Raw genomic sequence first — 27,438 nt, 5'->3', positions numbered from 1 at the left:
TCCAGTTGTTCCACTGTTACCTGAGGATAGCAACCACGGATTTACATTTGTACACACAAGTATACATATAAACAAACACATAAAGATATACCTGTTATGAAGCACTTTGATTGAAATGGTTTTGCAGAAGTGATTTAAGAGAAGATGCTCTCTGGCATGTCATTTCACAGTTGGGGTGTTTTACCTACAGTGACAACTGGCCTAAGGACCTGAAACAGTATCTTCTTTTAAAAGTATAATACAGACATATGATAAAATGCATAACAATATATAAAATGCCAAAAGAGTAATCAAACATCAACAAAGCAAATGTGTTGAAAAGCATAGTGTGAAACCTGTGGGTGAATGATATTATACATAGCCAGACATTATTTTCTGGACCATGTATCGACACATTTCACAGAATAACATAACTACTATTTCACTGCCAAGTATTTGAACTGAATATTTGACAGCACTGAGTCATTACAAGTACCAGCCGAGTACGCTTCGTGATTGAAATGTTTTGGCTCAATATTTAAATGTTCAAGACATTTGAGGATATTTTTAAAATTCTTGATTTTGTGTGCACTTTCTCCCACCACCACTCCAACTATTTTAAACTGAATACTGAATATGTTACTCTTATGACCTCTGTAGAGAAGTCATTGCCTCTCACACTGTGATAGCAGTGCTGTGCTGCAAAAGCTGCATTAATCAATTTTCAATCATGTTTAATATGAAAGGTGTTGCTAAGATGAACCCACAGAGAAATCTAACTCATCTCTGCAGTTTCTTTCAGCTCCACGGAGCGTTTTTGCGCCTTTCATCTCATTATTTTGCTTCAACTCCCCCACAACTTCACTTTTTGGTTCAAGCTCTCTTGAATCTCGTTTGCAGCGGGAGCTTTCAGCAGAAAAGTTCTAGAAATTGCTGAAATGTACACTACCTGCTCAGCATCAAACAGCAGACGGACAAGGAAGTAGCTGGTGAATACAGTGGAGCTGCTCAAAAGCCAAATTTTCCCCTTAAGAGTTGGTGGAGACCAAAGACAGAGTGCAAAGAGAGTGAATATTGGACTAAAGGAATGCTAATGTGTGTGTCCTGAATGTGCAAAGAAAAAGCTGATTGCTAAAACATAGCCACAACACTTTGGATGTGCTGGGTTTGCTGCTTGTTGTGCTGCTCCCAAGGCAAAAAAATGAAGTTTTAAAGAAATGCCATATTTTAAGCGGCCAATGCAGGAGACGTTGAGACAAGTGGTCTTGAGTTGCCTGCAATGAGCAACCTCCCCGCTAGAGGCCACTAAATCCTACACCCTAGACCTTTAATTATATAAATATATTCAATAATTTGTAAACCTGAGTTCTGGCAAATAATAGAAATAATTTTGAAAGTCTAAAGTCTGCGTACAGATACTAATTTTTCTAATTCATACTTGAATTCTCATTCGCAGGTACCTGATGAATGTGACCTTTGAAGGCCGAAACCTGTCCTTCAGCGAGGAGGGTCATCAGATGTTCCCTAAGCTGGTCATAATTCTTCTAGACAAGGATAGACAATGGGACAGGGTGAATATCTTCTCTTCTTCTTCATTTTTTTTTTCTCTTCTACTATTACTCCTTTCTTGTGTCATGTTCCTTCCTTCCTCTCTTCCTCTAAACTGTCGTCTGGCTTTTTTATGTCCTGGTTTATATTTTTCACCCTCTGTGATCTGTCTTGTCACTTTTTCTTTGCCACTTGACGTACCCGTTACAGTAGCCTGTATATCAAAAAGCCATCCTCCCACTCACTCACACAGGTTGGCAAGTGGGAGAGAGGCTCTTTGACGATGAGGTACCATGTGTGGCCTCGTTTTGAGCTGTACACGGGAGCGGAGGAGCGCGAGGACCACCTGTCCATCGTCACTCTGGAGGAGGCGCCGTTTGTCATCGTGGAGGACGTGGACCCTCTCAGTGGCACCTGCATGAGGAACACTGTGCCGTGCCGCAAACAGCTCAAGCTCAGGTGAGAATTTAGTTTTAGTTAGTTTTGTTTCCTTTTTTTTCTTCTTCAGATTCACTGTTAGAATCCAGGAGGAATATTAAAGAGTCAGGTTTTAAAAATAGAACACTTTAATGAATCTTAGTGTGAGACATATTGATTTATGCGTCAATATGGCTGCAAAATGAATTATTTAAAGGGTTTCTGGTATACTATGTAATGTTCTGAATGTATTCAAAGTCATTTGTCACACCTAACAAATCACAGGTAGTTATAAAATAACATAAAACACCAACGGCTGCATCTGAGTTTAGCAGAATATTATGCAAAGTGTGAATGTAAACAAAGGAAATGGATTAATGCTATCATGAAACACGCATGTATCGAGGAAAGCCCACAGTCATAAATTATTGTACATTTTCCTTGAATTTTCCCTTTGGCATCTTTGTTTATAATTTCCCCGTCACTGCAGGAAGCAGTAGTGACTCTCCTGCTTTTTCTTCACTTTAATAATATAATCGTTTTCATCCTTTCACAATCGCTCACTGTTCTACTGTATAATTACCTCCGCTTGCCTCACTACTACTAACTAGATCATTGTCTTGGTTTCTGTCACTGTTTTCCTCCCTCCCCCCACCTCTTCACCCTGACCCTCTCGCTATCCACTTCTCCTCGGTGTGTGATAATGAATTTTCTTCAATGGCCTCCTTTTCTATCACTGGCCTACCTGAAATCTCCTGAGGGTGTCCCACATCTTCTGGCTCAGTGGTTCTTTTATTGACTGATCTTTCACCCTGTTCTTTCTCCTATTCCCCTATTCCCCTTTTCTCCATCCCTCTGCCTGTCTGTCTGTCTCTTCCTTCAAAGACATCCTCACATTCAACATTTTCAGGCATAGGCAGCACTGCCAGAGAGAATATGCTGGATTTCTCTCCAGCCAAAAATACTCCATGAGCCTGATGTAGGGAGCTGTGCAGATTTGTCTTTGTATGCACAAAAGCAGAGTAGATGCAGACTTAGTGTCAAATACATGAGCATCATAGTTCACCTTTATTCCGTGCTATACAGTTTGTATTTTATTGCAGTAATCATGCTTTCAAGGTTTTTATTATTTTCATTATTGATTTTTTTCTTGATTAGTCATTGGGAAATGTCAGTTAATTGTTGAAAACGCGTATCTCTGTGCTGGAGATGATGTCTTACTGTTTTTGACCAACGGCCCAAAATACAAAAATATTTTATCAACTATCATATATGACCAGAAGAAGAACAGCAGCATATCCTCACATTTGAGAAGCTGCATCTATTAATGTTTGACTTTAACGATTAATCGATGATCCAATTAATTTTCTATTGACCAGAATTTAGGTTTACCTCATTTTTGCTTATCAATGAAACAACCTGGTTGAGTTTTTAGTTGGAATTAGGGATGTTAATGATCAACCATTAATTGATTAATCGCTGCTTTTTAAAAATGTATAAACTGACAATCATCGATCGGCAAAAATGCATCAAAACATATATTGTCACAAATTACAAGTGCTTGCCTATGAAAAATATCAAAATAAGATAAACAAATACCGGTATGAGAAAGTGTATGTAGTTAAAATGCAGGTTCAAGTTTCACTTTAAAAATGCAAAAAGAAATTCTATACACACTGATTTTATTTCATGTTACCCGTTTAGTAGCCTCAATATGTTTTGGATTTTGTTGGGCCATGTGTTGAAAAGCGACTGATGTGAGCTCTGCACTTGGTGTTTACTTTATTTGTTCTTTTAACTCTAACTGATGCCGCCTGCCCTGATTTTGCATCGAATATAGATCAGTGGTTTCATTTAATCTCTGCTGCTGTCCTCTCTCTGTAATCCACTTGTCTTATGTACCTGAAATCCAAATAAAAGTCACTTTATTTTCTGCTGTTCCTCTATCTTTACTTCCTCTCCCTCCTCTTCCTCTCTGTACCACCTCCCAGCAATCAGACAGGTGATTCAGGGATTTACATCAAGCGCTGCTGCAAAGGTTTCTGCATAGACATCTTGAAGAAGATCGCCAAGACAGTCAAATTCACTTACGACCTGTACCTGGTCACCAACGGTAAACACGGCAAAAAGGTTAATGGGACGTGGAACGGCATGGTTGGAGAGGTGAGGACATTTTCTCTTTATTTAACACACTCACCGTTCATTCCACATGTTCCTGATAAATTAGTTTCACAGATCTGTAGTGGACAGATGGTTGTAGAAGAAAAAAGGTGGATGTTGTTCTGATAAGCCTGGCCCAACACTAGAAAGCTGGCTGTAAACAGTTTTAAAATGCCCAGAATGACAGTTTGGTTGATTTCAAACAGACATGCTGGCACATCAGCGGATTGTGGATTTCACACCTGGCAGAACACTGGAGACATCGCCATACAAGCATTATTGAACCGGCAGTAAGACTAATAATAGCAGTGTATGAAACATTGAATCATATTCAGTGTGTGCCATTACAACCAGTGTAGCACACCAGAGTATTCACTGTTTCTGAAGGTCTGTTTATTAACCATCATTGTGGGTGGTGTGTCACTGGTGGCAAACCTTTCTTCAGCACACCTCATTGTAGACATGGGACTATTTATAATGACATCATGAGAACAAGAGTGGTTTCCCAAAAAATAAATATCTGCTTCAAGCGTGGAGGATCACATTTAACATCTGTCTGTCTTTTTGCATTTGTTTAATATAGCCTGGTGGAAGCCGTCGTAAAATGTGCGTTAATGTAACTAGGAAGTCACATTGAGATTAAAATATCTTTAAAAGTGAGACTTAGCCAAGACAGGGTGAAAACAGCAGCGTCAAAGACATGAAAGACGTCAAATCAAATCACTATAGCAGCAGTAAGTACAGAAATACATTTCATAATGCAGTTTGTAGAAAAGGCAACAATATTTAGGTATGTATGAAGCAACTGCAGCTGTTGGTGTTCTGGTTTTAGATTAATTTAAATATACAAGGGTCTCAAGTTCAAGCTTGGCCTGCAGATCATTGCAGGACCAAGGACCAGAGCAGAACGGGCCTGATCTGTCAGAAGGTTTAGACATTCTCTCTGGTTGCAGGATTTTTTTCACTTGTCCAGTTGGGAATCAAAAAAGACACAGTGTGACATAAATGTGAAGCAACAAATATTCTTGCACATCAATGCTATGACAATCTCCCCGCCAACTCACTTGCCCGCCGGATTTACGAGCCCGACGTGGCATTTTACGTGCCCCAGGCAATCAAGTAATCCTTATTGTTGAGTCCTGCCACGACAGTACAAGAATATATATGCCATAACAAGGTTGTGGGTCATGTAAAGTGACAAATATGAAACTAATCATGCAGTGTTGACTTTTCAGGCAGTATTGGGGAGTTGCAAATACTAACCCTCCCACAAAGAACTGTGGCAATTAAAACCAAAATGCAGTGCCTCTTCTTTGGTCATTAACCCACCATATTTCCTGTGAGAACACACCATCATCGAAAAATGTAGATTTTACTGCCAGCTGAAAAATACAACAGCTATGAATTAATATGTCAAATTAATTTTCATTTCTTTATTCTATTATTCTTTGTTCATTTACTCAGTGTATGTTTGTTGTTTTTTCAATCTCCTCCTCTTCCCTTTTCGCATCAGTTTTGCTGCTGAGGCAGTTTGTAATTCCCTTTTCTTTACTATATGAATACTAGACTATTGTGTGACTATTTTCAAAGTTAAAAATCAATTAAACAAGCTGGTAAATATGTAATCAAGTACTGACACTTGCACTAGTACAAGCAGAGAGGGTGCTCATAGGAATTTATCTTTATGATAGGACTAATTATATTGTCTGAATGTCTCTTTATGATTCTCTCACGGTCTCTGTCAGCCATAGAGCACTTGTTCCCCCACAACCTGGCCTGAGGGGGAGCTGTGATCAGCTCTGCAAAAACCTCAGGAGGACAGTGAGGCTCCTAATCAGAGATGGAGGAAGAAAAAGACATAGAGAAAGAGAAAGTGATTGGGAAAAAGATGGAGACAGGGAGAAGACAGCCTCAGGGAAAGACCCACTTCTCTCCTGCACACGTTACACATTAGACATCCAGCAGAACGCAGCCTTTACAGATCAACGTCATGTCCGACTTAATTGATTATGGCTTCAAACAAGCAACTTTATTATCCTAAGAGTTACGATGTACATTGTACTTTAAGATTACAGTGTCTTTAGTATCTGTTATAAAATTCTTGAAATATACATCAGCCTAAAGTCAAGACTATGCAAATGTACAGCATGCATGGATGCATGCATGGATGCATTAGTGCTTCAATGCCTAAGTAAGCAGCTAATGATTTAATTTGAATAGGGGGGAAAAAAGGACAACAGATGCAGAAAGCAGAATGAGAGAGAGCGAGCAGAAAGAGCAGGCCTCTGTGAAGAAGTGTAACAAACAAAGAGAGAAAAACAGTGTGTTGGATTCCTGTTCACTCTGGCATGCATACAGTATACCTTATTAGCAGTCTTTGTGCTCCATTTTTATTCATGGCCCGAGGCACCAGAAAGTAAGGGCTAAATATACCGGAACACACACGGGGACTCGAACACTGACCCAGTGTTGTAATAATCCTCTTGCTTCCGTTCTAGTAAAGAAACGTCTCAAATATTTGGCAGAGATGGTGGCTCATGTTTCTCTTATGTTCAGCATCATATGCCTGCTGACCTTTTTCGTTTCCCTTCTGCCCGTCTCTGTCTGTCTTCGGTCGACCCTCAGGTGGTGTTGAAGAATGCCCACATGGCGGTGGGTTCGCTCACCATCAACGAGGAGAGGTCAGAGGTCATTGATTTCTCTGTGCCCTTCATCGAGACCGGGATCAGCGTCATGGTGTCACGTAGCAATGGAACCGTCTCCCCCTCCGCCTTTCTTGGTGAGCGGATGCACAACATAGTCTCCCTTACGCACGCGCACACACACACACACACACACACACACACACACACACACACACACACACACATACACACACTGCTCAGATTTAGTCAGTCCATTCTTCAAAAAGGTGAAAATGAGGCACATTTTCAGGCTGAATGAATGATCATATTGCAATAACTGCAATATACGCAGTTTGGTTACATGGTCACATATAAATGAGTATTTTTCTGTGAAAATTACAAAAAAATCATTTGTACAGAGTTGAAGTGTAACTCTTGACCTTGACAAATGCTTTCAATTGCATTAAACACACACAACTTGTCATGGAGTTTGGTACAAACAGTTTCTCTTTGCTTTAAAACAGTTTCAAAGGTTGTAATTCTTAGCAATTTAGTCCTAGTTGGTTTGGTCTCACCTGTGATCACAGTGGTAACATCAAGGGCAGTTTAATACAACAGGTCTCTAAATCCTGTAGGCAGCAAACTCTCAGCGAGCAGCTGCTCTTTTGGAAATACAACAGAAGAGCAACTGGTGTATCTGAACACAGAGCAATCAAACAAACTCAAGTTGTTTTAACAAGGAAGTCAAAGGAAGTCCTTTTTTTTATCATGCCATGAACAACTGTGATCTGATATTTTAAAAGAAAGGTTGGTTGCATTGCTGAGGAGTAGCAACTCTTCATCTAGCTCCTTCTAGTTACATTAAAAAATGCTTGTTTTGCAGACATATTTTTGATGAACTGCCCTCTGTGATAAATACATTGTGTCTCCTGTCAGTTTTTCAAAATAAAAGCCACCCTGTGTCCTACAGTCAAACACTTCTAATATGAAGTAGCAGCAGTAGGAAACATTGGGTTTGCATCAGTAGTGACTTAATACAGCTCTGATAGGACTGGGGATTGTTGGACTCTGGCGCTTAAAATAAAAGTAAATAGAGAGATAATTGTAAATATAGTTAAAAGTTAAAGTTAAAAGTACAAAAAGGACAAAAGTTGGTAGTTGTATTTTTGGGCCCTATTTTGTGCCCAGTGCACTGCGTTCAGTTAAATGATTTAGAGAGGGGGCTTTCAGTCAATTAAAAAAATTCCAGTAAATGTTCCTGCAGCAAATATCATGGCACATTTAAGCAGCAAGCCTAAAAGCTGTAGTTATAAACTTGACAGGACAGAGGAAATTCTCCAGAGGAAACAGAATTAAACTTTCAGCTTCTGAAATAAATATAAAATGTATTTATGATATCTCTGATGAAGCTCAGGATCTATCAGGAGGACGTTTTCTTTTCTCCAAACAGTTTCACTCTGTGAACCGTGACTGTGAGTGTGACTAGATGTGTTGAACACAGAAAATTAATGAACATTGGATCAGATCGTGTCGGCGTGTCGTGAGATTTAAATAACCAACGATTTAAGCTGCTCTGCCTCGTGCGTAAATACACACAGCGTCTCTTAATGGAGAGACGCACTTTAGAGCAGGCACACCTGGCTTTTAAAGGGAATGGGAGATGACACTCTGTTTGGTTTAATTCATGTTACGCCCAAAACACAGCTATAATTAATTAACAGTCTAAATACAGCCCCTCTGTGCCTTGCTCCTTACTTTGCACCCAGATTATGTGCTGTTAACTTAGCAAGGGGGAGTTGGATACCCTAAATGCACTGTTCAGGTCACACTATATACTGTTTAAATGGGCCCCTTATCTTTAAAGTGCTTAAAAAAATTATAACTGGGCATCTCCATCTGCTGATGAAGGTGTTATGAGCCAACGGAAAGCTACAAAGCTTGTAAATGGATCTCGTAGTGAGATTCTTTGGTTTACTACAATGCTACTGTTGTGCTTGTCACAGCCTATTCTGTGTGTGAAAATTGCAAAGCAGAGTGCAAGTGGTGGAGGATGTGCCCATTTCAATGAGTACATCTGTCCATTCACACCTACCCACCGTCCTCTCAGTTTCTCTCTTGAGTAGTGCTTGTTAGTGTTCACACAGACTCAAATAAAATCCATCAATGTACAACAATGAGCACACAGAACATAACATCTGAATACAAATAATCATGCTGATACCAGGGGGTGATTTTATAATTTCCTTTCATTTGGTTTAATGAACTTCCCACAACCCCCACCCCCTCTCTGTGTTTTAGAGCCCTTCAGCGCTGACGTCTGGGTGATGATGTTTGTGATGTTGCTGATCGTCTCGGCCGTGGCTGTGTTTGCGTTTGAATACTTCAGCCCGGTTGGTTACAATCGCTGTCTGGCAGATGGGCGAGGTGAGAGGACTGCACACACACACGCACACACACACTCACACTCACACTCACACGCACACTCACACTGCTCAGATTCAGTCAATCCATTCTCCAAAAAGGCGACAATGAGGTACATTTTCAGGCTAAAATGAAGACGGAGGTGGCAGGTTTTGTTACCTTGAATGCACTATTCAAACGGAGCACTCGGTGCGCCAAATTACTTTAACAATCCTGTCTGAATGAGTGCAACTGGAGCACGGGGACTTACTCTGCTCGATGTCTTGAAGTACTTATCTACATCTACAGTTGCTTAAGCTCTTCCACTAATGAAAAGGATCATTGACAGGAACCAGATAGGTGATCTTAAGTATTCTTAGCATCCCTGTGCGAACAAAGACTCCTCTGTTCTCGCATTACAACAGCTTTTTTCTGTTGTTCCATTCTCAAATATTACACAGCGTTGCTGCAGCTCGGGCTGTAAAACCTGATGAATGCACTTAAGTAGATCTATTACCATACACTGAAAATATGTGTCAGGTTTAATGGTGTCTGACAGTATGGAACAACACTACCCTGTTGAATCACATTCGGTTCCAGCAGGCCGTTCAAATCAATTTGCCCATCAAAATCAATGGTTCAGATTCAATCTATTTTTTTTCTGCAGGTTTTATACGCCCAGCCCTGTTTGACTCTCAGGATTGCATTATACTGCCACAACGGCAGCCACTCAAGATAAAATCAGAGGAGTGTTATATTGCTGCTCACAGCCTTTTTATCAAGAACGAGAGGGGATAAGAGTAATGGTGTTTGGTTTGGAGTTACGTTTCCTGACGTAGTGTTTTCTGAATGTCTTCAGTCACAGCAACAGTGAGGTTTAATCGCCTGGTTATGTAAGGATGTTGTCCCATACCGCTGCTCCAGCTGTAGCATAATTGTAGCCTGCTGTGTGCCCATCATGCCCCCCCCCCCCCCTCCTCTCTCTCTTCCCCCCTGTCTCTGATGCCACATCGTTACAGTAGGTAGTGTTTCCATCCTGCTACCTTGTCATAGTGCCTTAGAGGTAGGTGGAGCAGAGTTAGTCTGTAACAGCGGGTTGTCACAGCGGCGGCTGGAGTGCCTGATGTGGACTAGAGATAACATCCTGTGATCACTGACAAACTAAAAGATGGGAATAAATCTAATCTTTGTCGCTGCCATCCATCAAGTTCCTTGCATAACGGCGATCATCAGTAAATGCAGATGAAGTGAAGTAGATTTTCCTCTCGCATCCGTTTCCATCTTTCTTCATACTCCCTTTTTTTATGCGTCACTCCCAGAGCCTGGCGGTCCGTCCTTCACCATCGGTAAGGCCATCTGGCTGCTCTGGGGTCTAGTTTTCAACAACTCCGTCCCTGTGCAGAATCCTAAAGGTACCACCAGCAAGATCATGGTGTCAGTGTGGGCCTTCTTCGCTGTCATCTTCCTGGCCTCCTACACTGCCAACCTGGCTGCCTTCATGATCCAGGAGGAGTACGTCGACCAGGTGTCGGGCCTGTCAGACAAAAAGGTGTGATTTAGAGGCGATGGTAGAGGGCTGTGGGATGGAGGAACAGGTGTGTGAGAGTATGTGACGTGGGGAGTTTTGACACACACCTGAGTTTATAAGAGACTTCATGATTTAAGGGCTGCAGCTGATGATTATTTTCATTTTTTATTAATTATTTTATTTCATTTAATCTTTATTTATCTTTATTTAACACCATGATAATTGAATTGACCAATAAGATAGATATAATAATTTTTTACACAGAAAATAGTCTGTTTGTTATATTTTGGGTTAATCGATCGATCGTTTAGTTCGAGGGTTCTCAACCTTTCTCACCACAGCACTATTAGATGAGCTCAAGTGCCCTGTGCTTCACACCACCCATCATGTTTCAAATGTTCATTTAAATTGATTTAAAAAGTAATTTTGAAGTGTTATTCAACACTAATATTTAGTTATATAAAAGTGTATAATGTTACAATATTATTTTAATACAGTTAATCTTCAAAGTTTTGTTAGGTTTGGTCTCAAATGTATTTGTTAATGCATTCCTCTTTTTGCTATCTAACTAGTTTTAATACATTTTTCAGTCACTACACAAGGTTTTCACAGTGGTGGGAGGAGTGTCCAGTGCAGTCAGCCTGTTTGTAACAATAAATATACGGAAATAAGTCATTTAAACACAAATCTGTAATCCTATTAGTGTGTTTATTCTCCTCCTAAGCACAAATATGTGGGTGTACTTTTAATCAAGTCATTATTTCTGCTTTTTTCAAATTAGCTGAGCTATTCTGCAGTCCTTTCAGGTTCCCCCCTGGGGTAGAAGTGGAAATCAAGTTGTTAAAGCCCAGGATGATGTTTTTAATTTGCCTGTGTTGTTTAACCAACGGTCCAAAACCCAAATACCTCAGTTTTCAAATATATAAAGCAAACAAAAGGAGCAAATACTCTGAATTGAGAAGCTGGAACCAGTAAATATTTGCCATGTCTGTTCAGTAGGTTACTTTAATTATTACCCAATTATCAACATTATTGTGATGGAGCTTTTTTAATTGCTTTTCTTTTAGAGTGTGCCTAAAACTCAGGCCTAGTCCACATGTACACAGGTATTTTTGGAAACAAGGTTTTGAAAACAAAAATATATCTCCGACCAGACAAATTTTTTAGAACCGTTCAGAAATAATCTCAGTGCTTACTAACACACCTGAAAATGCATGTATGTATCTGATGGCTGTTGTAAACAGGAAGCAGATCGTATACTCTGGTTGGTTGCTTAGTTACAGAGAAAACTATGAATGAGGCAGTGAAACATGACTGCTCTTCTCAGAATCGTCTTGGATAATTTGTCACCAAAACATTGTCAGCGCTTGTTTTTGTCTCTCTTTTCCATCATTGTATTATCAATGTCTGTTTGTGTCTTCTAAATACAACGTTAAACAATATGCCATACATTCTGTCACCGTACAAACTCAAATACTTCAATATAAGTAGCATATATAGTCTGAGATGACATTTGCCAATGATGCTACATACAGTGGTAAATGTGTTTGTCTGCGTCATTGTTTCCAAAAATCTCCCTTTCTGCCCATTCAGAAGTAAACACTGAAAACTGAGTTTCTGAATATCTTCACCCTGGAATGAGTTTTCCAAAAGGTCAGTTTTCAGTGACCTAAAACGGTGTTTACGTGTGCACGAAAGGCCAAGACAAAGCAAAAGCAAAAGCTTTGTTTTAAGAAATACCCATGTATGTGTGGACAGGGCCTTGATTAAGTAAAACAATAAGTTGATCAACAGAAAAATGAATCACTTGCTATTTTGATGATATAATTATCAACTGAAAATCATTGTGTGTACAGTTCTTGTTTGTCTAAATGTGTCCTCACAGATTCTCTAACGTTTGTCTGTCAGTTGAGCACAACTCAGCATTTAGTTAATTTTAAGCTTCCAAAAGCATAGTCTTGTGCTCCTGCTCAACAGTGCATTAAAGGCTATTTGATGCGGCTCAGTGCCTTTTCCATGCTAACGAGCACTCCTCTGTCATTTTCTCTTCTGTGTGGTTTTGTTTTTCCGGAAAACCCCCCACCGCAGTTCCAGAAGCCTAGCGAATTCTCCCCGCCATTCCGGTTTGGCACGGTGCCCAACGGGAGTACAGAGCGCAACATCCGCAACAACTACCGGGACATGCATGCTTACATGACCAGCTTCCACCAGAAGAATGTAGATGAAGCACTATACAGTCTGAAGAACGGGTGAGGAGGACGGAGACAGAGGGGAGGATGGAGAGACAGATGGGGGGGATGCAAGGAAGGAGGGAGTTAAAAAGGATCTCAGCAGGGAAAGAAAAGAGACGGTGTTATGGAGCTGTGAGGTCCTGTTCTGATGCAAGACTGAGAAAAGATGATCAAGGATTAAAGAGAGGGAGACAGAGGGAGAGGGGGCATTCTGGGCAATGTGGGTGGGCAGCCGGTGGAGCTGCCTGCCACTGGCGCCCAGAATAGCAGCGTAGCTTGTGGTTGCTGTGAAAGCTAGCTAATATTCAGTCTTTCTGCCTGTCTTCCAATGTTTCCATCAACTCCTGCTTAAAAATTAAAAGTGCAGAGAAGCAATGTACCTCCAGTGTTTGGTGAGAATTGTAGCTGAATGACCACAGAGGCCTGTAGAGCCCCGAGGCGCCGTTTGATCGTAGTTTGTCACCAAGCTGGAGACTGTTGTGTCAATTAATCTTTCAAATTGCTCAAGGTTTGATATAGCTAGAAAAGAAAATAATACAGGGTGTCCCAGGACATGTTTCAGCTGATATGGTAAGCCACACAGATCCAGACACACCTCGTCAACCGTTCTGTTTAGTTATCAAGTTTACACTTCAGTTGTACTTGAGCTAGAGGACAATTTTTTGGCCTTGGAAAGAGCAGTTTGACAAAAGCAAATTCAGCAGAAGGTCTCACGTACCTTGTTTCTGAATCCTTCAACTACATCTTGCAGATGGAGTTGCTCAGTTGTCGTGGAGGTGGTTCAGATAGAAGAAGACCACAAGACGAGGTTGAAAGCTACAGAAACAGCACATTGAATCTTATATAGAGTCATACACATTGGATAGAATGTATTTCCTGTAAATAGCACTTTTTTCCTTTAAGGTTAGTTCTTTTATTTTGTAGAAAACTCTGTTTATAAGTGTACACATATTAACCATTAGCTAGTTGCTTATCAGCGTACATATTAGTAGTATATTGGCTTTATATTAGTCATTATGAAGCACTGTTTGAGTCTATTATTCGCAATAATCCCTAAAAGTGGTTATCTAACACTTATGACAATGATATGATAGTAGTACTACTACTTATAATAATAAAAATAATAATAATAGGTTTATTTGTATAGCACTTATCAAAACCAGTGCCAAAGTGCTTTACAACATAAACAAAAAACAACAATAAAGTACACATTAATAAAAGACAGTTAAACCATATAACAATAGATGATTAAAACCAAAAAGATACAAAGGATAAAATGTTTAAAATAAAAAGCAATGGGTACATTGCAATTGGGCAGTGCAGTGTCTTAAGGGCAAGTACAGTGTTATTAAAATAGAAAATATAAACCTGAAAAATTTAAACACCACATTTATTGGAAAGCCTTTTGATAAAATTAAGAAGATCCTGGTGTAGCCAGCTGTAGCAATATGTAAAGAGGCAGGATATTTTACAGTTTAACAATAAACTGTATTGTCCAAAATTACATCAGTGCACAATTTAGTAATTATCATTCACCCCAAGCATCTTTTTCTGCATTATAATCTCAAAAAAAAAAAGTGAAAGTGGCTAATAATGGCTGATTTATCAGTCAGGTTCTAGTAGTAGTAGTAGTAAGTAAAGATGTTGTTGTACATCAATTACACCTAAGCATGTTTTGCTTCAGGCAATGTGGTTGTACCACAAGGAGAGTCATTTGCTTGAATAGCACTTCTGGAATATGTTTTTTTCCTATGTAACAAAACACAAAACTACAGGTGTTTATCAAAATATCCCTATAAATTAAGTCTTTCTGACTCAGAATATGTTCCACATTCTTGCTCATAACTCGCTCATTCATAGTTTGACGCCCACACAGGTTTTACAGAAAACAAGAATAGACCAGAATAAAACATTTAGTCAATGTCTCCAAAATCACTCCCAAACGTATTTCCTGTATTTCATTTCTGATATTTCATCTTAGTGTACGAAAGTGATAAATCTAAATTCACACAATGATAACAAAAAATATATTGTCTGCAGCAAGCACACTGCCTTCTACTAAATATCCCTCAATGCAATGTTTTGCCTTTTATTTTATGCACCCATACATTTTTAATAATTTCCTTGTAAGTTTCCTTGAAAAAACTACGTAATTTCTCATTAATTATACCTAAAACAGAGACAGAGTTTTAATTGTTACACTTTCAGTTAATTAATTCAGATTAAATGCTGAGCTAGCATGTCCTTGAGTTTTTTTGCACAGCAGGTTGTCTGAACATGCAAAAATATGCACAGGCAAGCATATAATTCAAGATGAATGGAGAATACAGTTTCTTACAATAAATCTTAATTTAAATGTTCTTAACTATTGAATAGTGATGAATGAACGAATGAAGGAGTGCTTTTGGAGGTACAGGAGTCTCCATAACACACTGTAAAACTTATGTCCTGACACATTTTCCCTCTGTCGCGCTGTGCAGCAAACTGGATGCCTTCATCTACGACGCCGCGGTGCTCAACTACATGGCGGGCAGAGACGAGGGCTGTAAGCTGGTCACCATCGGGAGCGGCAAGGTGTTCGCCTCCACCGGCTACGGCATCGCCATCCAGAAAGACTCAGGCTGGAAACGAGCTGTGGATCTGGCCATCCTCATGCTGTTTGGAGATGGTGAGGACTTGGGCGTTAATGTTTTTATTGGTAGAAAGAAGTCTGAACATCCCAGAGCCAGATGATCTCTTTTAATTTTTTTTTATATAATATCCCTTAATATCCCAAGGTGAATATCCCATAAATAGGCCGTGAAAATTATTACACCTACATCTACAGGTTTCAGAAAATGAATCACAATGATTGTTCATGATCAGAATCTCGATATAAAGTTGTACTCTAATCAGTAAAGAATATGTGGAAGTTGCTCGGTGAACCTGCTGGTGGATCCCGGCAGTCATCAAGGCTGTCGAGCTGCAGGAGGAAGCCTCCTGAGCCAGGTTGGCACAGTTCATTCCTTAATCAACAGCGAGGCAACAGCAGGCCTGAAGGGCTGCAGCTGCTGCAGTTGTAAAAGTGAATGCTGAGTGGGAAAGGAGTTTGTTTATTTGGTAACATTGGCAGCAACAGGGAATATTGACCTTAACTGAAGATGGGTAGAAGGAAATGCTGATGTTTTGACTGACATGTTTCTTCAGTGTTACATGGATTTTAGGAAGCAGCTCCACAGATTGGCAGACTTGGGTGGTGGGCTTAATCATTAAGCAAATCACTTTAAAATGTATTTTGATTTGTTCCGGCTAAGATGACACTGTAGCATCTCAACAAGGACAGCTTTACAAATTTGTCATTGACAGAACTTGTGTTTGACATATTAAAAGTACCCCCCTCCCATGATTCTGACCCGTGTAGAGTTCCAGGATGTTCCTTCTCAAAGCGACTAGGCCAACTCAGAAATAGCAGACATAAAAGCTGTAAACTTCAGTCTACAATTTAGAGAAGTGCATCAATATTTTAAATCTTTTACCACCTTCAGTGCTGATAAGCGATGTGCAGGGAGTGCAGCAGTTCTCTGAGTGTTCACAACCAGCGCACGTGTCTGTGTAGAAAATACTACTTTAGCACTGTGACACCAGCTTATCAGTTCAACAATATGGTGGCAGTACACCTCTAACCACACCAGCAACTTGTCATATGAATATTTGTATAAGGAGGAGTTGAATCCTGGGTTTGTCTCCCATTAGTGTACTGTATACTGTAGTCGCCGCAGAGGAACAATTTCAGTTTGTAGGTCGCGTTTGTTTTGAGCCCCAGCTGCTGTTGTGTGTTTTGGGTAGTGACCGAGAGGAGCTAGCAGGGTGTCTGGCGTCACTGTGAGAGGATGACGAGTGCAGTGATCCACGAGGGCCTCTGTACCGAGCTGCTGCTCTGTCACGATGAGAGGATTGAGTCAGTTGAGGTGGTTTGTGTACATTTGGCACCTCTGTTCACATGGGTTGTGGCCTCAGATGACACAGAAATGTTCCCTCGGTGTGGACAGAGGCAATGAGACAATAGACCCACATTGTGAAACAACATTTGCATCTCATAAGTCTAAGTGCTGCAGTGTTGGTTTGAAAATTGAACTGTGGGTGAACTTTAGTATTTTGTTCACACTGGAGATGAACACCTAGTAAAGCTTCAGATCCTGATATGACATGCTGCGACAGGAAATCACATTTGACAAAATATGACAGGAAGCCGTTTATCTGTGATGCAGGCTTTATGTTTTTTAAGTCAGTTATTCTGCTATCAAACATTTAAAACTCTTACAGAAGTTTCTCATCACAGCGTGCACTTAGTTTGGTCTTTCTTTGACACTTTTTTATTCAACATATGGACACACATTATCATAGGATTTAAATTACTCGCTTGGGTCACATGTTAATAACTAAACTGTTGCCGTGACAACTGAACAGACGTTGAAGAACACGAAGAGTTGTGTTTGAAAGCTTCAGACCCCTGAAATGAGAACGAAGGATCAAGCTCAATATGTTTTGATGGTTGCACTTATTTTAAAGGCAGACCCAATGCGTCTGTCATGGTTTGGGTTTTTGGTTAAGTTGTTTCCTGTTTTATTTTGTAGATAATAACCTTGTGCGTCATGTTTTATTTTCCACTTCCTGTCTTTGTCTTTTTCTGTGTACACCTGTGATTTGTTGGTTAATCAGTTCCTGTGTTTTTAAGCTTGTGCTTTTGCTCACTCTTTGTTGGTTTATCTGTGTCTCTGTGTTCCTGCCTGTGTTCCCAGTGCTTCACTGGTTTATACTTTGTTTAGTTCAGTACTTTTGCACTTCATAAGTTCTCAGATTTACCCCAGCCTGCTTCTTTTATTTTTCTTGCCTGCCAGTTTTGATCTTTGAATAACAACGTGTTTTATTGAAGCTCACTTTTTGTTTTTCTACCTGCATGCCTTGGTGTTTTGCGTTTGGGTCCTTTTTTTGATACACATGACAGCTTATGTATTAGATGACTTGGGAGTAACTCCTCCAGAATCGCCGATGTCAATAAATGTCCTGTGAACACAACAAAATGATAAAAAACGAGATAAAAGATGCAGACTATGGGGTCTATGCAGATAAATATACCGCCAGACTCTTCTAGTGGGTGATCAGTGATGATGGAGAGCGACTATTGGAGAGCAAGTTTTTTAAAGGAAAATCCTGCATAAAATAGCTTTAATGTAGCTTCCTGTACATATATACGATAAAAGTGCACATAGAATCAGACAGTGCTGGACAGGTACCAACAAAACATATCAGGACATGGCCTACAACAAGGTTTGATTTGGCTGTTTCATTTTTGTGAGGTAAAAATGCTCTGTAAACTCTGCAATTATTATTTTTTATAGTCTGAGCATGACGAGCAGAATGAATGAAGAATGAAGTCAGTCACTTAAGGGAAGCTCTGTGAGGCAAATGAAAGAAAAGGAACTTATAAAGATCCTTGCAAAACATTTTTTCCACCTCTTCTTGAACCAGAAACACAAGAGAGAAAACAATTAAGATCAGACTTCGAAAACAGATCACCAGAGTTTTTGTTTCATCTCACTTGTCACTCAGGGATTTCCGTAGTGTACCATTTTGCATCTTTACAGTATAATGGGTGCTTGCTTTTGGCCTGTGGTCGACCATTAAGATACAGCTGTGATCCTCCAAGGGTAAAAGTCTAATCTAGGCCTTTTACTTTCCATTGAGATAATAGATATATAAATGTAGACATTTTATGAATATGAATAGATTAATTTGGATTAAGATTAGTCAATAATGATTGGTTGTTGATTTGATGTCTGCTTAGAAGAGCTGCAGAGATTTGGTTGGGAAAAAACGGATCTGCTGCTTTTTAACAGGCGCCACACAGTGATAAGAAAGTGGTTGGATGAATATTGTAAAGCACATTGGTTGCTGACTGACAAGTAAGGTACTTTTGCTGTCAGAAATGTAATGGATGTATTCACAAACCTTCAATTACTTCTATTGTATTACAGTGTATCCTGGAGTTCCTTCATTTGTGACAGGGGAAGTGTTCCTGCCTTTAGAGAAGGAATGAGGTTCTTTGGGGAGCAGGGATTAGAAATGAAATACTTAAAAATGTATCACCAGTCGTTGTTTTGACAGCACTTTCACATTTTGTATCGTCAGGTAACAGATATGATTGTCCCTGATGTGAGTCTTTTTCTTTGGAGAATTCACCTACAGTAGCACTCCAGAGATTGTATGTGCTCCATATTGCTCACCAGCTGCCAGATCATATATGGTACAGCATGTTGACACACACACACAGACACACACACAGACACAGACACACATGGTTGATTTCCACGTGCTAACACTTTCCATCCCGGTGTGTGTGTGATGGATGAAGGGGTCAGTGCAGAGCGAGCATTCACCTCGGATCAGATCTTTAGGGCCAGATCGACTCCGACCTCGACATACTCCATTTGAGTGATCTTCACTAAAGCGTCACTGTGTGCATGCATGTGTGCTTGTAAGACGTGTGTGTCTGGGGGGTTTGAGACGTGTGACTGTGTAAATGTTTGAGTGTGTGTTCCCCAAAGATCAGACATGTCTGCACAAATTTACCAAATGGAAGTAAAGTCTTATTGTTCTGTCGCGTGTATACAGGAGGCCAGCACATCAGACATTACCACTCATTACTTCATCGAGACTGTTTGGCTGTCAACACACATATGTTAGTCCAGGTTAAGAGATCAGACTCATCGATGTTTGCTCATATCTGTCACTTCCTGTTAAGAGTCCAGATATGAACATGATGTAGGTCATATGTGCAGAGAGAGATGATCAGCGACGGTATAATGACAGGAGCGCTGAATGGATACAGGAGGAGCAGAGGGATGAGACGGATGATGGATAAGACCGGAGAAAACAGAGAATAATTAGAACAAAATAGACTTCAATTACAATATAGATTCTGCTCATTGATCCAGTTACAGTCCTTAATCAATTCATATAGTGATTCAATCGGGTTCATATCATTGGGTCGAAAACCCAATAAGATGGTACATTTAAATTTAAAAGCATTGAGTCCAACATCCACGAGAGCCTTTATCCTGCACTTATGTTGATGTCGTTGAAATCTGCAGTCTGATAAGAATCAATACTGTCACCGGCTGAAACTGGTTCTAAATGGAAGCCAATGGGAAGTTCCCATCACGGTCTGAAGACGTTCCCATCACGGTCTGAAGATGCTCTCAGGAATATTTCTAGGAATTAATCAAAAACAGGAGAATCTTGACTTTTGTCCTTGTTTTGTTTTTTTTCTCCTTTTTTCGCTTTTCAAAATCTGCAGTTATTGCTGCTCCACTTCAATACCACTCATTTAGAGGACATTGCAAATCACATATAGGCCTTCCAGATTTTATATGTTTGTGTTCGCTTAATGCCTTTCTGTTTGGTGCTCATCAACAACAACTGATGAAAAATCATTATAAGACCGCCACTAACACTTTGTTTTCTTTTCCCAAGGTTCATTTGTTGAAGAAAGTATTGGTGGAAACTAGCTAACAGCTGTCTGAGACATACACACACAAACATTCATGAACAAAACAGTGTTATGCAAGCAATGGGAGTATATATACACCCTAGATCTCACACACGCACTCACAAAACACAGACCATCGGTGCAGATCAAACAAATCTCTCTGGACATGTCCTCCCCCCTCAGCAGCCCCCCCAGAGATGTGGGACTGAGGGGGACACATTTTAAGGCGGAAACACTTGTCACATGACACACACGTTTCCTCCCTGCAGACTGTCAAGTCCCAGCAGGCAGTTGTATTTTTTCCCACAACAAGGAAGGGATAGCCTTGAATAAGCGTTCCTTAATGAGGATGATCCTCGGGGGGGGGGGGGGGGGGGGGGCGTTCAGTCAAAATAATGCAACTTGACATTTGTTGCACGTACATGAGACCTGAGCTGTTTTTGGCATCAACTCCCCATCCAAAAAATGTGTCCTCCTATTTTTTTACTCACAGGTACACGTTCAGACACCTACGGCCAAACTCATCCAAGTGTGCAGGCCACACAAGCACACACAAACAAACAGTATCACCAACACATCGACACAGTAACCTGTGCATTTGTGTTCTCTGCTTCCTCCAGGTGAGATGGAGGAGCTGGAGGCCCTGTGGCTGACGGGTATCTGCCACAATGAGAAGAACGAGGTGATGAGCAGTCAGCTGGACGTGGACAACATGGCGGGGGTCTTCTACATGCTCGGAGCCGCCATGGTTCTGTCATTAATCACCTTCATCTGTGAACATTTGTTCTACTGGCAGCTGCGCTTCTGTTTCATGGGCGTGTGCTCCGGGAAGCCCGGGTTCACCTTCTCCATTAGCAGAGTGAGTGCACTCGTGTGTTATTTTAGGTCTGACCTCTGTCCTCCTGACAGAAAGATCACAGGAGTGGTTGTTTTAAAAACGCTGGCTGTGGTTGAGGTGTATCAAGTCCGTCAGGGGGAAATGATGACTCACCAGACTTACCTGTGGCTTTTTTTGGCCCGTTGGAAAACAAAACAAAAGTCAACAGCATATTGTGCTATACAAACAAAAAAACTTAACCTATCTTGATTACACATCTTCATCTTTAAATATATTAATTAATTAATTATATTATACTCGTTTACTCCGAGTAAAGGTTGTTATAACCAGAGACACCTGACAGCAGTGTAAAAAGATTGTGAAAAGATTGAAAGAGACATTGGACAGGCAGTATACATTTTCAGACAGTCTCTCTCAAAGTCAGTCAATGTGTTGCACATATTGTTACAAAAAGAAAATAATTTGGCCCAAAATTATCAGGAGAGCTTGAGAAAGAAGCCTTGTTCTAACTTTCTCCCTTCTACACTCATGGCCAATAGCAACATGAAGTGAGTGTAATTGCAAGTTCGTCAATTTCAGAAAAACACAGCGGTGGGGAGACTATTCACATGGCACTAGTATAACCTCGGGACCTCTGGTAGTTTGTAATAATTGCAGAGGCTGTCTGAGATCTTATCTCTGTGAATCTGCCATGTCCATAATTTGTAAAGATTCCACCGCAAATTGCCAACCGTATTTCGTCATGTGGTAATATTAGTCACTTGTGAGAAGGCATCGCTGTGATTTTTCACACACGTTTTTTGTTGTGAAACAACTGAACAATTAATGAAATTTGACCACGACTCATTATATGTTGGGCAGCAGTCAACGTACCCTGAGATCGTCCAAATTGACTTTTAGAATAAAACCTAAATGAGCTGCAAAAGTGTATCTATGCTCGTAACACATGCAGAAGGTGAGCAAAACAACTCAAAACAAATATTACTAATGTGCCTGTAGAAGATCATACTGTCTGTTTCTGATATGGTGATGTTATGTCGATACCATGAGTGGGGGCATCCGAGGATAGTGTCAGTTAATTCAAGTAAAATACAGATTTCACCTATCCCGTGTGAACCTGCCACATGAAACACTGATGTAAGGAGGACGTTTCAAGATCACATGAAGTCCCCTGGTAACACGAGTCCTGTGTGAATAGGGCTTTATTCAGTTTTTACGCAAGTCAAACTGTGTCATTAACCTTTCTGACTTCACCGAGGTCAAGAGTGAACGCCTGGAATGTGAATAGGTCACTTGAGCATCATAACCAATAAATAACAAAGGCAGCTATTTGATGAATTCTTCACAGCCTGTTTGCCCATTAAGGACAATGAAAAACAACCAAACTTTGGTGTGCACATGTCAACTGGATTGCCAAAATATCACATAAGCAGCGGTGTCAACAAGCTTTATTGCTCACGACTAGCGTTGCTACCAATGTGTTGATTGACAGCGAGACCAACCAGCACAAGTCCCTGACAGAGTTAACAAAGCCTTCAGTCTTTGAGAAAGTCGGCTGTCATCAATTTAATGCTGCTGAAATAAAAGCTTCTTACTATGCTACGCATTCTCAGACGGTGACCTGAAGGTGTGTTTGCGGAGAGCTCATCTCAGCATTGTTACGACTCTGTTCAAATGGGTCACTTAACAAGGCGTCTCGGTGTTATTGATGCAGGTTGTTTAGGTCCATATAAATAATCACTTGAGGTGTAATTCATTTGCATAATGTTACGTTTTCACAACAGGGTCGAGGGGGTATGTTCCTGCATGCAAATTGCCTCAGTTATTCTTTGCCTGAGAAAAAGACAGCAGTGTTTATGTGTTTGGTGGTAAGGCTGAAGGTGTTTCTAATTGTTATGTAATTTAGTTTACAGCTACTCAGACTAACCTGAAAGAACTTTAAACACAGATCTGGCCTGGAGCACTTGAGAAACACAGACAGAAACACTTTGCTAAATTGGCAGCAATCTCCCTCTGTCTTTGTAGCTTCTGAAATGAATATTTTTATGCGAGACGTAAGCCTCGCTTTTTGCATGGTAGGTTTAAGATTCGCTCTGAGCTCTAATGTGCTACTTGTTGCTTTACAACATGCATTTTAATGCAAACGTGTGTCAAGAGTGGCTCCTGTTACTCCACAGTCGGATATCTTTTATACATTCCCACGCCTGGTTTAACGCTTGAGTCGCACTGCGAGAGAGAAAAACTTGCAGTTCAAAGAACAAATTGCAGGTCATATACAGTGTATACACAGTGTAAAGACGGACAAGTGATGAGAGGACAAAGGGCTAATAAAATACAGAAGAAGAAAGAGAGATCAGTCATGATGAAGAATAAAACCGGCGGCAGGACAAAGTCAGAGTATAAAGGAGCAGACAGAGCGTTGTGCCAGTAACCTCTGTTCTATTACCTTTCACAGCCGCTGTAGTAGCTATAGATGTAGAGAGATAAAGACCAACAATCCCATTGGAGCGGCTGCCGTTCACCCGAGCATCGGAAACAGAGATAAAACACACACACAAAGAGAGAACGGAGGCATAAAAGGGATAGACGGTTGACGATTCAGATTCATGAATGTAGCTCAGTGACGGGGAAAGTGACTAAGAGACAGACAGAAACTGTTTCTGACAAGTTGACGCCTTTGAGGAATGTTGGCCGCGCACTGGCTGGTGGGTAGTGTGTCCTCGACCTTTCGGATTTGGCTGTCGCCTCGTCCGAAGAATCCCTCAGCCCCCATTTGAGCAAGCTTGTTTGACTTCACTGGCAAAAAGGCTTTCCCCCCATCTTGAATATCCTGAACCAAAACAAACAGAGGCACTGATACATAATGACATTTTTAAATAGAGCATTGTTAATGCGTGTCTCGGATATCAGACAAACTTTTACAGTGATTCATTTCCTTGACAATGTTTTTTCAAGAGTAAAACGATCAGACAGTGGCACCGGAGTCAGCCGAATTTAAATGACATTGATTCAACTTATTGATTGGTGGTCAGACCCATGAGCTTACAGCACCTCTTGTGTTATCAATCAAGGCTCTGATCTCCTCCTTCACCTCTCCTTCATTCTGAGGCGTAGAGCTGAGCAGCAGCTCTGAGGGTCCATGCTGTTCCCCTGAGAGAAGTCATTTATGAACTCAGCCCCTATTACTGTTTAATAGTGTGTAAGCAAGAGGGTGATCAGATAGAACATGGCGATGCATTAACCTCTCTCTGCCTCTGTCTGTCTCTGTCTGTCTGTCTCTCTCTCCGTCTGTCTGTCTGTCTGTTTATGTGTCTGACTCTGACATTAAATCCTGACACTGCTACACATTTTACTGTTGTTTTCTTCTCACTTCCTATCTTACCTCTCTCACTCTTATCCTTTCTTCCTCCCATGGCCTGTCTCACCCTCTCTTTCTCTCTCTACCTCCCTTTTCTTGTAATTTTCACACTCCAGGGTATCTACAGCTGCATCCATGGGGTTCAAATCGAGGAAAACAAGTCAACCATAGACTCGCCCTCGTCCACCATGAAGAAGAACATGAACAACACACACTCCAACATCCTGCGGTTGCTCCGCACCGCCAAGGACATGACCGCCGTCCCGGGCATTAACGGCTCTCCGCACGCCGCTCTGGAGTACAGCCACAGCGGTCGCGACTCGGCTATCTATGACATCCAGGAGCACCGGCGCAGCTTGGTGGGTCACCCTGTAGACTGTAAGTCAGCGCCGCCCTACATGCCAGAGGACAACATGTTCACTGACTACATCAGCGAGGTGGAGAGGACTTTTGGCAACTTGCCCCTGAAGGACAGCAACCTGTACCAGGACCATTACCTGCACCACCACCCGGCCTCGGCTCTGGGTATGTCCGGCCCACCGCCTAATAGGCCGCGTAGCTTAGGCAGCACTAGCTCGTTGGAGGGGGGCATGTTCGATTGCGACAGTTTAGGGGGAGGGGTAGCACCCATCTTCACCACCCAGCCCCGCCCCTCCATGACTCACAGGAATACCAATAAATTTGACCTAATTGCTGGCCACCCCCCTGCGGAATCCAACCAGGGTGGGTTCAAGGGAAGCAATGTGTACGGGAGGTTTTCTTTCAAAGGAGGCGCTTCCAGCACGGGGCTCATCGGGGGGCATGACAGGTACTGTGGTGGGGGTGGGGCAGGCTCGGGGGGTGACGATGGGAACATTCGCTCTGATGTTTCGGATATCTCCACCCACACTGTCACCTACGGCAACCTGGAGGGCAACAACAAGCGGCGTAAGCAGTTCAGGGACAGCCTGAAAAAGAGGCCAGCATCGGCCAAGGTCAGACGGGAGCATGACGAGATAGAGCTGAGCGGCTTGAGGAGGAGACCCCACCACCACACCGTCCACCACCACTTTCCCCACGGGCCCCAGGCACACCGCACGGTCTCACCTCCCCTGGAGCGGAAGCGGGGAGGTGGAGGGGGTAATTCTTCACCTTATTCGTTCCGCAAAGAGAAAGAGAACCTGAGGGAGTTCTATGCGGACCAGTTCCGCTCCAAGGAGGGCAAGGCCAAGTGGGAGCAAGAGGGTGGAAGTGGAGGAAGCGGTGGTGTGGGCGGTGGTAGCGGTGGTGGTATCTGTCAAAGCTTAGTTCCTGTAGAAGACTTCCTCAAAGGTAAAGGCAAGAAGCCGGAGTGTAAAGGTGGGATTGGTTCAGCAGGGCAGCAGGCCCACACCTGCTGGGAGAAGGGGGTGTCTGGGATAGGAGGGGGGGGCATAGCAGGGGGTGACTGGGAGTGTCGTAACTGCCACAGTGTGTGTCACCACAGTGGAGGCGTAGGAGGAGGCGGCACCTGCCCAACTAGCGGAGTTGGGGGAACTAGCAGTCGCCCCAGTTCCGCTAGCTGCAAACGCTGCGACTCCTGTAAGATACAGCCGAGCAACCTTTACAACATCAGTGAGGACAATAACATGGTGTTCGCTGCAGCAAAGAGTATCGTAGGACCCGCCCAAACACAAACTCAGGCGCAGCGCAGGAAGCTAGGGCCGGGAGGGAGGGTTTTACGGAGGCAGCACTCATATGACACATTTGTGGACCTACAGAGGGAGGGGGCAAGCCGCATGGGAGGGGTTGGTGGGGGCGCTGGAGGGCAGTTAAACCAGCCTCGAAGTGTGAGCTTGAAAGACAAAGACCGCTCCATGGAGGGCCCCAGCCCTTACGCTCACATGTTTGAGAGGTATTCGTGCGACAGGGAGTCTCCCATGTTCGGAGGAATAGGTGGAGATAGGGCGAAAGGAGGCTCCTCCTTCAGTTTGTTCCGTGGAAGCGAGGGTAGTTTTCATCAGCGGTCGGTGGGGGAGAGAGACCTGAGGGACAGAGATAGAGCTATGATGGGAGGTGGGGGCTGTGGTGGTGGTGGTGGTGGTGGTAGCAGAGGGGCCGGGACTTACTCCTTGTCTAAATCTCTCTACCCAGATAAGGTGAACCAGAACCCCTTCATCCCAACCTTCGGCGACGACCAGTGTCTATTACACGGTGCCAAACCGTACTTCATCAAAAAGCCACAGACGCAGCAACAGCAGCAGCAGCAGCAGCAACTTCTCAACAACAGCCGAGGAGGAGGGGACTTCCGCGGCTCCATGGGAGCAGCATCCTATTTGCCCGCGTCCGCCACAGCTGGGGTGATGTCCAATGTGGCCCCCAGGTTCCCAAATGAGCTGTGTCTGGGCGGGGTGGGAGGGCCCATGGGGAACCACCACGGGGCCAGCAAGATACTGCCCGGGGGCAGGGACACGTTAGGTTTGGGGCAGGGACAGAGACCCTTCAACGGTGCCAGCAATGGACACGTTTATGAAAAGCTCTCCAGCATTGAGTCAGACGTCTGAGGGTGAAGACGGAGGAAGAAAGAGAGAGAGAGAGAGAGAGAGAGAAGATGAAGTGGGTGAAGAAAAGAGAAAGGGACGGAGAGAAACCATACAGAGGGAAAAACGAGAAACAGCACGGGCTGATGACCTCTCTGTGTGAAGAGAATGAGGAGACACTGTGTGTTGTTCTCACTCCACTAAATGGAGAGAATTTGGACGTTGCACAGAGGCCACTGCAGGCTAAGCTGTGGTGAAGTCCGGCGGGAGACAAGTTTTTAATGAGAAGAGAGGATTCTGGTGCTGCTCCGACGCTCAGAGAAAGATAG

General features: G+C 42.2%; 1 protein-coding gene across 10 annotated transcripts in view; it reads left to right on the top strand.

Annotated features, from left to right (window-relative positions):
- The window catches only part of grin2bb (glutamate receptor, ionotropic, N-methyl D-aspartate 2B-b), a 104,167-nt gene extending 76,729 nt beyond the window's left edge, over window positions 1-27,438 (top strand). For 8 of the 10 annotated variants that reach the window (XM_084363843.1, XM_084363842.1, XM_084363840.1 and 5 more), the window contains 10 exons: window positions 1,436-1,550; window positions 1,781-1,986; window positions 3,936-4,107; window positions 6,730-6,883; window positions 9,027-9,152; window positions 10,448-10,677; window positions 12,745-12,905; window positions 15,368-15,555; window positions 21,036-21,274; window positions 24,728-27,438. In XM_084363843.1, coding sequence (XP_084219969.1) covers window positions 1,436-1,550; window positions 1,781-1,986; window positions 3,936-4,107; window positions 6,730-6,883; window positions 9,027-9,152; window positions 10,448-10,677; window positions 12,745-12,905; window positions 15,368-15,555; window positions 21,036-21,274; window positions 24,728-27,133 — 3,997 coding nt within the window. In that variant the 3' untranslated portion in view covers window positions 27,134-27,438. The remainder of the gene's footprint in view (window positions 1-1,435; window positions 1,551-1,780; window positions 1,987-3,935; window positions 4,108-6,729; window positions 6,884-9,026; window positions 9,153-10,447; window positions 10,678-12,744; window positions 12,906-15,367; window positions 15,556-21,035; window positions 21,275-24,727) is intronic. The other 2 variants (XM_084363841.1, XM_084363849.1) reach the window with 2 other exon arrangements.

This window comes from Pagrus pagrus, assembly GCF_965226575.1.
Source record: "Pagrus pagrus genome assembly, chromosome: 2".
NCBI classification, from domain to species: Eukaryota; Metazoa; Chordata; class Actinopteri; order Spariformes; family Sparidae; genus Pagrus; species Pagrus pagrus.
This window is presented reverse-complemented; position numbering and strand designations above follow the sequence as displayed.